Source organism: Papaver somniferum, unplaced genomic scaffold (genome assembly GCF_003573695.1).
Source record: "Papaver somniferum cultivar HN1 unplaced genomic scaffold, ASM357369v1 unplaced-scaffold_21, whole genome shotgun sequence".
Lineage (NCBI taxonomy): Eukaryota > Viridiplantae > Streptophyta > Magnoliopsida > Ranunculales > Papaveraceae > Papaver > Papaver somniferum.
In genome coordinates this window covers 9,180,503-9,193,015 of record NW_020631041.1, presented here as the reverse complement: position 1 = coordinate 9,193,015, position 12,513 = coordinate 9,180,503, and the positions used below count along the sequence as shown (strand labels likewise).

Below are 12,513 nucleotides of genomic sequence, written 5' to 3'. Positions count from 1 at the left end.
CAGCATTGATATATAATAAATATATTTATAAACATCGACAAGATAACATAAGTTGTTCTGACAAGAACTACTAACTACTTTCCCATTAGTTTTGACTCCCAGGTTAAATTTCTCAACCTACCAACAACAGACGGGTTGTTAAAACAAAGTTATGCATTTCTTGACTTGTTTTCAGACAACTTGAATGAATGTTGATTCAATTCTTCATGGTCATATGATAGAAAGACTTCATCCATCAGCTTGTTGCTCTTACAATCCAAGTATGCCATGTTTGCAGCATATAACCAGTTATAGAACTTTCCAAACACACACACATTCATCATGTTAGCCTGCAACGGATTCAAACCACCTCTGTCTTTTATCTTACTAAACAAGTGACCTACCCTAAGGAAACCTGCTCTGTAAGTACCTCCTTGAACTGTAGATTTGGTTTTAGGTTTAACTGCGTAAAAAAAACAAAAAAAAATGCATTTTAGAACTGCTATTTAGAACAACAAAGGAATGCATAACAAATATAACAACATTGTTATATATGCATAACCTGTGATGCAACAAGTCTAAACTATGCATAACATGTTATGCATTGATTTATTAAGGTGCATAACTAGTCATGCATTTAATATTGGAAATGAATAATATGTCATGCATTGATTTGTTAAGGTGCATAACTTATTATGCATTTAAAAACACAACCCTGCTTAACTCCTTTTCAATATTGAAAAATGCATAACCGGTCATGCATTCATATATTGGGCTGCATAACATGTTATGCATTGATTTATTAAGGTGCATAACTAGTCATGTATTTAATATTGGAACTGAATAATATGTCATGCATTGATTTTTGTTAAGGTGCATAACTGATGCATAACATGAACATGAAGGAATTCAACGCACCTTGTTTATAGACAACACATTGCTTATTTGTATTATCATCCTCATTATCTGCATCACCCAATACTTCCTTTGGTGCAGCTTTCTTTGGTTTCTTTGCCTTGATTTGCATCTCCTTCAGTGTTTCGACACTATCAATTTCTTCTTGTTCATCTTCAACATCAGAAGGTAAAATCATATTGAGGAGAAAATTATGTTAAAATCGAAGAAGAATAAAGTGATAACTCAAAAAAAATTATGGGTATTCAGGATTAAAAAAAATAAATTAAAAAAAAACAAAATCAAACAATGACAGATGAAGCTAATGATAAATCTCACCGGTTTTTTTTTGTTTCTTCGACTTCATTTTTCCTTTTTCATCTAAAGCATCAAGAACAAAAATTAAAATCGAAAATCAATAAAATCAAATGTACCGAATGCATGCAAGAATAAGATCGATTAAACTAGTTTTAGTACCTAATTTCTTCTCTTTTGATTTCTGAAGACGTGTTTTTGTCGGTGTTTCATCCATTTTGGTTCTACTGAATTCTAGGGTTAATATTTTTTAGAGTTTGAAATTGATTTTTAGGGTTTGATCAACTTCAATAATCAATCATCCGCTACAGTGTTTATGGAGGAATAGGAATAGAAAAACGGATGAAGAAAAAATGAGAAGAACGGATGAAGAAAAAATGGTTCCGACCGTTTTTGAGAGTTAATAAAACCGCTGAAGGGTAATTGAGGAACTCTGCACGTTTTTAATGATTTTAAATAATGTTGGGCGCGACCGTAGGGAAAAGTAATTCTGGGCCTGGCGGTAAGAAAAAAAAAAAGAATTTTGGGCCTGCGCCTAAGTTCCCCTTGGTAAATGGGGAACTTAGACGCAGGCCCCAAAAAAAAAAATTCTTACCGCCAGGCCCACAATTAATTTCTGATACAGTCGCACCCATAATTATTTAAAAATATTTAAAACGTACTGAAAGACTCTATTACCCTTCATCGTTTTTGGGCATAATTTTTTTTCTTCTCCGCCGGTTTCTTTCCTTATTCCTCCATTAATATCTGTAACGGATCTGCAAAGATTTTTTCTCCATCATTTAAAGAAATAAATCATTTAAAATCGATGATTCAAAGAAGTAAATCATTTTTGACTAAACCCTAGAATACATTTCAACAAAAATGGATGAAACAGACGAAGAAGAAAAAATCAAGTAGAAGAAACAGAAAAAAAGTTATGCAGCTAAATTTTCCCTTATATTGTCTTATGCACTAAAAAAAATGATGCAGAAGACATTATGCACGTGCATAAAAATCCATAAATCAGAAAAGTGAAAAAAGTAATGCATAAGACAATATGCAGCTAAAACAAAATAATGCATAATGTCTTATGCATCTAAAAAACTGATGCATAACCAGAAAAAGTGAGAAAAGTAATGCATAAGACATTATGCAGCTAAAACAAAATAATGCATAATGTCTTATGCATCTAAAAAAAAACTGATGCATAACCAGGAAAGTGAAAAAAAGTAATGCATAAGACATTATGCAGCTAAAACGAAATAATGCATAATGTCTTATGCATCTAAACAAAACTGATGCATAACCAGAAAAATGAAAAAAGTAATGCATAAGACATTATGCAGCTAAAACAAAAATAATGCATAATGTTTTATGCAGAAATAATAATGGCATAATGTCTTACGCACTAAACAAAATGATGCAGAAGACATTATGCACGTGCATAAAAATTCATAAATCAGAAAAGTGAAAAAAGTAATGCATAAGACAATATGCAGCTAAAACAAAATAATGCATAATGTCTTCTGCATCTAAAAAAAACTGATGCATAACCAGAAAAGTGAGAAAAGTAATGCATAAGACATTATGCAGCTAAAACAAAATAACGCATAATATCTTATGCATCTAAAAAAAACTGATGCATAACCAGAAAAGTGAAAAAAAGTAATGCATAAGACATTATGCAGCTAAAACAAAAATAATGCATAATGTATTATGCATCTAAAAAAAACTGATGCATAACCAGAAAAGTGAAAAAGTAATGCATAAGACATTATGCAGCTAAAACAAAATAATGCATAATGTCTTATGCATCTAAACAAAACTGATTCATAACCAGAAAAGTGAAAAAGTAATGCATAAGACATTATGCAGCTAAAACAAAATAATGCATGATGCCTTATGCATCTAAACAAAACTGATGTTATGCATAAGACATTATGCATAACATATTTAATTCAAATCTAATCATAAATTTCCGATTGAGATCAAAAAAATGGAGACAAATAAGGTATGAAAATTTCCAATTCAGTTGATATCGAAATACTACAACACACTTCTTACCCTTTTCAACTTCAATTTTAATTTCTTTTTACTTCTCGAATAATCAAAGACAACAGAAACCCAAAATCCCCAGATTTAAACCGCAGATTTTGAAACAGAAACCCTAGTTTTATTGAGAAGATTATTCAGAAAAGGATTTGGGAAAAGATTTGACAAAGGGAAAAATCCAAATGTTAAAAACGAAGAATCGAAGTTCACCATTGTTTTCTTCTCGCTTCTCTCTGTTCGTCGCTCGAAGAAAAGGGTAGTTTGACCTTTTAAAAACTGAGAAGCAGAATTTCATAAATTATGGGTCTGCTACGAATTTTTGACGGGAAAATGGGTGCGCGCCTGAACTTTTCTGTCCGTGGGTTTGACAGTGGAAAAATCTGGGAAAATGGGTCTCCCTGTAGTTTTCACTTGGTAAATTTGGACTTCCTAGTACTGGGCTTGAGGTGTCAGGACTAGAATGTCTAAAACCCAACTAATTTGGAATTAAACGTCAATTTCTAGTTGGAAATTTTATGGGGTACGGATACATGCAAGTTCCCCTAACGTGGACAAAGGACGCAATTTTTTTAATATGCGGCATACCTATAAAGGTGAATACAGTTGAGCGATATAGGCTAGTAAAAGATGTAACCTGTTATAGGGGCGGCTTGGTTTATTAGAGGGGCGACAATGTGATAGTAATGTCCCTCTAGTTGGTTAGGGGATGTCCTATAGGGGGTGTGAATTAATTAGACTACCCCTATTTTTTAACCTAAATCAAAGCTAAATTGAAAATTTGTTTTCTTTCTTCTTCTCTTTTCCTCCTCCCATCAACCGTAACCTCCATTAAAACTCAAAATTCATCGTCTTCGATTAATCGACGATTCAAAAATTAATCAAATGTAGTGTAATGACTTATATGAGGTATGTTTTGAAAACTCAGCTACGATTTGGTTTATTTTGTTCGATTTAAGTTTAATTTCTATCAAAAATTAGGGTTTTAGATGAAAATTGAAATTGAAATTTCTGGATTTATGTGAGTTACGGTTGATTGAAACTCAATTACGAATCGTAACTGGATATTTTGATGTTGTTACGGTTGGTAATAGTTCAATTACCAACCATATGTTCTTATATCTGAGAATTTTCTTCAGTTACGGTTGGTAACCATTTTAGTTTACGAACCGTAACTCAGTTACGGTTGGTATCGAGCATTTGGTTACCAACCGTAACTGATTTACGGTTGCTATCGAGCATTTAGTTACCAACCGTAACTGGTTTTTACGATTGGGTTTTCTTCAAATTTAACCAGTTACGGTTGGTAGTTCATCTTTTACGAACCGTAACTTCGATTTACGGTTGGTTATGAGCAAAATTCCAACCGTAATTAGCTCTGAAAATGTAAAAAAAAATTGAATCTTTTACGTACTTTAGATAACTTTGAGCAACAAAAAGCTAGTTGGGGCTAATTTAGAAGTATACCCGGTCATTTTCAGGTCCTGGTTCTTCATTTTGTTGGTAATCTCTTCAATTGATTGAGATTGACCTTCTCCTCTAAACTCTTTTTTTTTAACTTATATAAGTGAAATTAATCATTAACACTAAACTTGATTATCATCACTAAATTAGGTTATCAATTATGAGGGTTAATTTGTCATTTTCCAATATTTTTTATAAGGGACACCTTGAATGATCATGTAATGACCCTTTTTGTCCTATTAAAATGCCGCCCCCTCTAATAAACCATGCCGCCCCTATAACGGGTTACTAAAAGATATAACCAAATTGAAGTCTTTAAATATTGGAAAGAAACCCCAATCTCGACAGCAACACAAAAGTCTAGATTGACAAGCTAAAACAAAAACTGAAAATCCGAAGGACTATCAAAGTTTAAGTTGTGCATGAATTACAATTTTTCCCAAAGAACACACACATGCTTTTTTGGGCTTATTCACTAATAATGATAACATAAATTTGGTATGGGTTTAATATGGTTGGGCTATTTTCTATTTACCTATTGGGCTAGTAGTAAAGTTCTACCTAATGTCTATACTGAAACTGTTCTACCCAAATTAAGGGAGGGGCTTAGCCCCTTAGAGCAAGTCTTATGGTGAAATCCATCCATCTTCAATTTTTCATGCCACCTCAGCACTTGGAATTGTAGATGAAAGCGCAAGTGTAATGGTGGAATAGTAGAAACGCTATTCTTAATAGCGTTAAAAAAACGCTATTAAGAATAGAGCTTTTTTCTCAGCCGTTAGATTCTCAACAACTCAGTTTAAATCTACGAGTAAAAAAAACGCTATTCTTAATGGAGCTAAGCTCTATTCTTAATAGCGTTTTTTGTCTTTTAGCGTGCTATTCTTAATAGCGTTTTACGCTATTCTTATTAGCGTTTCCATGGATTCCACGGACCATTCCACCAAATCATGGAACCCTGCTTGGATTTTCTGTGGAAGACACCAACTTGGAAGCCATTAGACTTGACATTCCATGGATTTTCCACACTTGGAATAGGTTGGATTCCACCATAAGACTTGCTCTTACTATGCCCGTCTCTTTTTCAACTATCTTGCTACTTTAGGGAAGTTTTCTCATGGTGGGTTTGTTTGCAGAATTCACCGTTTCCGGGAATTTATAATTCCATGGGATTATAAATTCTTGGATTCATGCAAATTCCTTGCGTGTTTGGAAACTCAATTAAAATTCGTAGGATTTATAGAGTTTTCTTCTTATAAAGTTTTTGTACCGCTCAAAATTGCGTATATATGGTATTTAGAGTTAAAAAAAGAAGCTGGATCCATAAATTCCTTACAAAATTTCCTAACAAATCTTAGGGGGAGGGGTCGGACTCCATATGGAGAATTTACTGGAAAACTGAATCCCGTAGGAAACGTGATTCCAAGAATTCAGACAAACAAACATAAAAAGGAAAACGTAATTTTACCAAATTTCCTGAACCCATAAATTCCACCTTTAAAATTCTACATCCAAACCCACCGTTATTTTGGTTCTCCTTAGAGTTAGGTCAAACTAAGAAACCATGTTTATTACCCAAAAAAAAATAAAAAAATTGGTGTAAGAATTTTCATGTACTTGGTAACAAGTCATGTGTACTCTTTAAATAGAGATCGACTAACAGTGCTTATTTACTTACTCTACGTTCTTTTTTTTTTTTAGAAATTGTTCTGATCATAGACATGGATCAGAAACTAAAAGAAAGAGAAGTACCCAAAAAGAGCGTCTACCCATGCATTAAACTCATTAAAGAAATTTGGTTAAGCTAATTTAAGAATCAGAATCTTGTATTCTCTCCTTTGTCCATATACACTGCTCCTGGGTTACTAGTTTCTGGAACAAGTGGCGAAACCTTAAACAGATATTAGACTTCCTGAACTGGGAAAGCCTCGACGATCTAACTTCTACTCATTCTCAACTCGTCGACATGGTGGGAAAATCACAAACTGATCCCAAATTATCTTTCGTTGGCGGTGTTTGGGCCCTCTCTTCGCTTAAACCTTCATTCCAAGAAGTCGCACATGCAGTCTACAAAGCAGAAGCTGAGACGGTGGATTTCGAAAACAAGTACGCATTATTTTTCTTGTTTAGTTTTTATTTCTTGTTTGCTATATTCTTTATGTTCTAATAAATTAATTTATATGCACTTGGTCAGAGCGAATAAGTGCTGAAGATGGTGAGTACGTGGGATGGAAAGGAAACCAACGGACTAATTCAAGATCTCCTACCTGCCAATGCAGTTGATGAAAACACCGTGTTAATATTGGCAAATGCACCCTATTTCAAAGGATCTTGGGAGGAACATCAATTTGAACCATCACTAACTAAGATGTCAAAGTTCGATCTCCTTGACGGAAAAGAATCCGTACACGTTCCATTCATGTCATCGAGGAAGGAACAATATATACGTTGTCATGATAAACTGAAACTCCCTTACAAAAGGGATGAGGAAATCCTTCCATCTTTTTCCATGTACATAATTTTACCTGAGCAACGCAATGGGCTCGGAGAACTTATAGAAAAGGTGAGCTCTGATCCTGCTGCCTTTCTGGAACAGTATGTCCCAGTTTCTCATCCATTGGTTCCAACAGGAGAATCCAAGATTCCCAAGTTCAAAATTTGTTTTGATTTTAAAGCAAAACGTGTTCTACAGAAAGTAGGACTAGTTTTGCTTTTTAATGCATCTAACGCGGAGCTGACTGAGATGGTGAACCTTGATCTTGAGAATAAGCTTAATGTCGATGAGGTTTATCACAAGTGTTTTGTTGAAATTGATGAAGTTGGAACCGAAGCTTCTGCTTGCACAGCTTCTGTTTTGATGGTAGAGGGGCGTCGTGCCAGGCGGGTCACTCCTCCCCCTCCAGTTGATTTCGTAGCGGATCATCCATTCATGTTTCTGATCCGAGAGGGGCTAAGTGGTGCAGTGTTGTTCCTGGGGCATGTCCTTAATCCTTCATCAAACTAGCCTATATCTCTCTAGGGACACTATATTTGTAGGATTTCTTGTGATAAATAATTTTAATTGAAACTTTAGGTGATTCCCATTTTATATTATTCTTGTGCCCGGAAAATCTTATAATCGTGTTCTATAAATGATTTTTAAAATCAATCGTTGTGATTCAAAATCTATTTTTTGATAACCTACTTCGTGCCGTAATATTTGTCGCCTGACCATAAGTCTTGCTCGTGCTGAATAAAAAAGAATTCTGGTAGTCCAAGTTCCAACATCATTCAAGTGGCTTCACATCATCTACGATGCCACTGACAAGAATGTGACCGGAATATCTGGAGCATAGAGACGCAAATTGGGTAAAGCACTACATCATTTGGTGTCAGTTTTTGCTGGTTTATGGAGATTTTCGCAGTTTAGCTAGCCACCTTTACATAGTCTCGGTCTTTTTCCAGCAGTTTCCTTGTTGATGCGTAGTTTTTGAGTTGCATGCATACATGCATTCCAAGTCGATCTCGCTTTTGCTAGTTTATGGAAGTTCTTTCAGTTTCAGGTCTATTTTTGGCAATATCCGAGTTGCAGAAGACTTATATATGTGTGTATTTCTTAAACACTACAAATAGAGGCTCAAGTCTCGAAAAAACAACAGGGCGAAATAGTTTGCAAATTCTTAGTACTTTTTGGCAATCTCTGCTAAGTTTTTATTTAGTTGCAAACTCTTGGTTATAATCTCATTATTCTCAGTATCAGTCTCAGAATGTGTTTTGATCATAGATAGACATGGATCGTAAACTAAAAGTAAACCCTCCTTCATTCAAATCTCCTGTATCATTATCCACGAGAAATATGGTAATAGAAGATGAACTACAGGAAAAGAGCGTCAAAACTACCAATCCATGCATGAAACTCGTCAAAGAAGTGTGGTTAGGCGAATCGAAGGATTGCAATCTTGTATTCTCTCCGTTCTCCACAGACACTGCGCTTGCTTTACTAGCTTCTGGAGCAACTGGTGAAACCTTGAAACAATATATTAGAGTTCCTCAGTTGTGAGAGTCTCAACAAACTGAATTCCGATCCTTCTCAACTCGTTAGCATGTTGGGAGAAACAAGAACAGGACCTAAAGGTCCTAAACTATCTTTCGTTGGTGGTGTTTGGGTCAGCTCCTCCCTAAAACCTGCATTCCAAGAAGTTGCGCATGCAGTTTACAAAGCAGAAGCCGGGACTGTGGATTTTCAAAAATAAGGTGTGAAAATTCCTTGCATTATTGTTATTTTTTTTTTTGTTGTTCTCCGTTTGATTTGTGTTTTGATTTCATTGTTTCGTCATCCTAATCAGAGCGGGGAAGTGCTGAAGAAGGTGAATGCATGGGCTGAAGAGGAAACCATTGGATTAATTAAAAATCTCCTACCTGCTGATGCAGTCGATCGTAAGACAAAGTTTATATTGGCGAATGCACTCTATTTCAAAGGATCTTGCAACCAGTATCAATTTAAACCATCGCTAACTGAGATGTCAAAGTTTGATCTCCTGCATGGAAAAGAACAAGTAGACGTTCCCTTCATGTCATCGAGGAAGGACCAATATATTAGTTGTTTTGACGACTTCAAAGTACTGAAACTCCATCACGAAAGGGACTGGAAAACCCTTTCATATTTTTCTATGTACATAGTTTTACCCAAGCAACGCGATGGGCTGGGTGAACTTATTGGGAAGTTGAGTTCTGATCCTGCAGCTTTTCTGGATCAGTATGTCCCAGTTTATCCTCCATTGGTTCCAACAGGACAATTCAAGATACCCAAGTTCAAAATTTGTTTTGATTTTGAAGCAACAAGTGTTCTACAAAAAGTAGGAGGACTAGATTTGCCTTTTGATAAATTTAAGGCAGAGCTGACTGAGATGCTGAATACTGTTATTAGTAAGCTTCATGTTTCAAAGGTTTATCACAAGTGTTTTGTTGAAATTGATGAAAATGGAACCGAAGCTGCTGCTTCTACAGCTGTTGTTGGACGTCAACAGGAGGAAATGCGGTGCAAGCGTCGTCCTCCTCCCATTGATTGTGTAGCTGATCATCCGTTCATGTTCATAATTTGAGAAGAGGAAAGTGGTGCAGTGCTGTTCATGGGACATGTCCTTAATCCCGTATCACATTAGTTATGACAGGATATCTCTCTGGTGTAACTAAATTGTTTAAAACCTTGTGTTTTTCTTTGAACAACTGAATTTTAATGAATGACTGAAATTTCAGGGGTTCAGAATTTTATTACTATCTTTTTCTTTTCCTCACTCATTGACAAGAAAAATTCTGCGAAATCGTTTTATAAATGAATTCGAGTTATGTTGAAATAGAATAATGTCAGGTCCAACCTGATCAAACAAAAGAAAAAGAAAAGAACAACAACACTATCAAAGACTGATTGTGGCTTCGTCAACGTTACTGAATCCTGCCAGCAATCTTCTCTTTGCGGACTTGGTTCTATAACACCAAACCTCAAAGGCCTCGCTCAGGTCAGGAAACTTTAACTGCTTGGCCTTCACCATCCAGTCAGAAAGAATTTCTGCTTGATCATTTGATGGCAGTGCTGATACCAGAGATACCATTGCCCCCTCGATACTCTCACACAATGTTTCATCCATCTTGTGCGTAAAACCTATGCCTTCACTAACCTTTAAATCCAGCAGGGGTTTCATTTTTCTCATGTACGGGAGCCATATTTTCAACAATGCAACCCGACTAGCAGACGGAAGAATCACATTTCCGTAACTCACTGCATCCAACACCTTCCCTGCAATTTCTATCAACTTCAGTTTGACACCCCACATTATGAAATCAAATTTCTCGCCTTCAATTGCACTCAAAATCTTACACGACGCGTCAAACCAACTTGAAACAAAAACCCTCAATAGTTCCATTTTTGTTAACATGTTGCACATCCATTCAATATCCAATAAACTCTGCAAGACCATATTTTCATCTGCCTCGGACATAATACCACTTTCTACAGGAACAGAAATCAAAAGTTCTGTGAATAACAAGAGCAGTCTCGAAAGACCCATTTCAACTTCCGATATTACCTCACTGTCAGCTACAACTAATGGCATATCTTCATCTGCAACTAGCATGTAGTCCACTTGTTCTTGAGCCGAAGTTTTAAGTTGAACTGCAAAACTTAGAGATGAAACATCAACTGAAGTTGCATAACGTACCGCAGAGAGGAACACATTTTTTGTGGCATTTAGATCTACGGGTCCAACTCTAATTAACAAAGACATATTCAGGGAACCCAAGCAGAGACTTCCAAAATCTCTTCCACTTCAGATACTCACAGAACTCTGACTAATCCCTTCACTGTGTTATGAAATTACTACTCCAAGAACCACAAGCGAATGTGTAAAGAGATAAAAGCAGCTTCAAAAAACTTCGCATTCAAACGGCAATGCAATTAGGAGGCTCGACACTAAAGGGACGGTATTGCTCTTTTCTCTAAGCTGAATACGCTTAAACCATACCGGTGTTTCTCCTACATTCCTCCAAAGATCAGCTTCATTAACAAATCCAATGCCTGAATTCACGAAGATCGCCTACCTCTATATCATACATAACCTAATTAATCTGAAATCCTGAAACTGAATCAAGAAAACACAATCTAAGTATTTCTCATCAAACCAAATCTAGAAATTGCATCTTTGTTAATGGAACATGAATAAGCTCAATTTCTGTGATCAGTAAAAGCACCTACGCTGTTAGATATTCAAAGGGTTTTCAATTCAGTTCTTAATTAAGCTCCTAATGTAAACCAATTTCAGTATAACCATAATCAGAGTTTCCAATTTAGACATCTAATTAACAAAAATCAAGTTTCTACATAGAAATGAATGAAAAAAGTTTATTACCTGCAAAGAATTTGACGGAGAATCTCATGAAACTCATCAAAATGTATGGAAGAAGAAGAAGAAGAACCCTAGATTTTGTTGACAGGGAAAAGGGAGTAATTGAAGAACTGGTGATACTCCACTTCCACTAGCTGCTGCTACTTGCAAAAGTGACTGACGGATGCTGGTGATATATAACGATGATCCCTACCTAAAGGAGGCCCGTGTGGAAACAGGCCCATTAACGTATAACCATAACATGGTATGAGAATACCAATTGATAATTGTTAGGGGAAGACCACTTTTACTAAGGGGAAAGCCGACTTTGGTGTGGATTTAAAAAAAAAAGATTGTGTTCTTGGAAAATTTTGATCGGTTTTCTGCATCACCAAAGGATACACAAACATAGCAACCAGGATTATGAACAATACATGTAAATTTATTGTTGAATGGGTCAATTAACACAATGGGAAGTAACTCAAACGATTGGAGCGACATATGAAACATGTAGGTAACACCTTTTGTTAAACTCTTTATATGGAAAATTGTTGATTCTATTCTTCCAAATAGTATGAGAGTGGGAGCAATAATATCCTGACATAAGTACTATTTTTACTTTTTGTACGTAGTAATGGTGATGAATCTTTATCTCATCTTTTTATGCATTGTAATTTTGTTACCCGAGTATGGATATATCTGAATATTAATCTTGAAACTTAGACAAGTGGACTAGACAACTTTCATGACTGGCTTAACACTTGGTTCAACAACCAGAATAAAAACTTGAGTGCAGTAGGATGGCCTGAATTTTATGGAATAGTAACTTGCCATGTTTGGAAATTTAGATGCGACCTAGTGCTTAGTAAAGTAAATTAGAATAGTGCAAACACTGCGAGAGACATCGTCGAATACATAAATAGCTACGTGCATGTGTTTGCTCCAAATTATAACATTTTGCAGTCTTTATTAT

General features: G+C 35.6%; 3 protein-coding genes across 3 annotated transcripts; 2 read left to right on the top strand and 1 right to left on the bottom strand.

Annotated features, from left to right (window-relative positions):
* Positions 1–6,895: 6,895 nt before the first annotated feature.
* Positions 6,896–7,687, top strand: LOC113339557 (serpin-ZX-like). Its single transcript, XM_026584804.1, has one exon. It carries the CDS (start codon positions 6,896–6,898, stop codon positions 7,685–7,687), a length of 792 nt encoding a protein of 263 aa, XP_026440589.1.
* Positions 7,688–8,765: 1,078 nt separating this feature from the next.
* Positions 8,766–9,764, top strand: LOC113339556 (serpin-ZXA-like). The gene is made up of 2 exons (XM_026584803.1): positions 8,766–8,897; positions 9,009–9,764. Exons 1-2 carry the CDS (start codon positions 8,766–8,768, stop codon positions 9,762–9,764), a joined length of 888 nt encoding a protein of 295 aa, XP_026440588.1.
* A 139-nt stretch (positions 9,765–9,903) lies between these two features.
* Positions 9,904–11,701, bottom strand: LOC113339755 (BTB/POZ domain-containing protein At3g05675-like). The gene is made up of 2 exons (XM_026584981.1): positions 11,565–11,701; positions 9,904–11,297 (listed from the first exon to the last, which is right to left on the bottom strand). The coding sequence occupies exon 2, from the start codon at positions 10,941–10,943 to the stop codon at positions 10,077–10,079; it is 867 nt and encodes a 288-aa protein (XP_026440766.1). The 5' UTR covers positions 10,944–11,297; positions 11,565–11,701; the 3' UTR covers positions 9,904–10,076.
* Between the last annotated feature and the right edge of the window lie 812 nt (positions 11,702–12,513).

What these genes read in the sequence shown, in the direction of transcription:
- LOC113339557 (XM_026584804.1), top strand. Translation starts at nt 6,896, where the DNA reads ATGGTGAGTACGTGGGATGGAAAGGAAACCAACGGACTAATTCAAGAT.
- LOC113339556 (XM_026584803.1), top strand. Translation starts at nt 8,766, where the DNA reads ATGTTGGGAGAAACAAGAACAGGACCTAAAGGTCCTAAACTATCTTTC. An exon ending in ACAAAGCAGAAGCCGGGACT is followed by an intron (nt 8,898 to 9,008) that starts GTGGATTTTCAA and finishes CATCCTAATCAG; the next exon opens with AGCGGGGAAGTGCTGAAGAA.
- LOC113339755 (XM_026584981.1), bottom strand. Translation starts at nt 10,943, where the DNA reads ATGTCTTTGTTAATTAGAGTTGGACCCGTAGATCTAAATGCCACAAAA.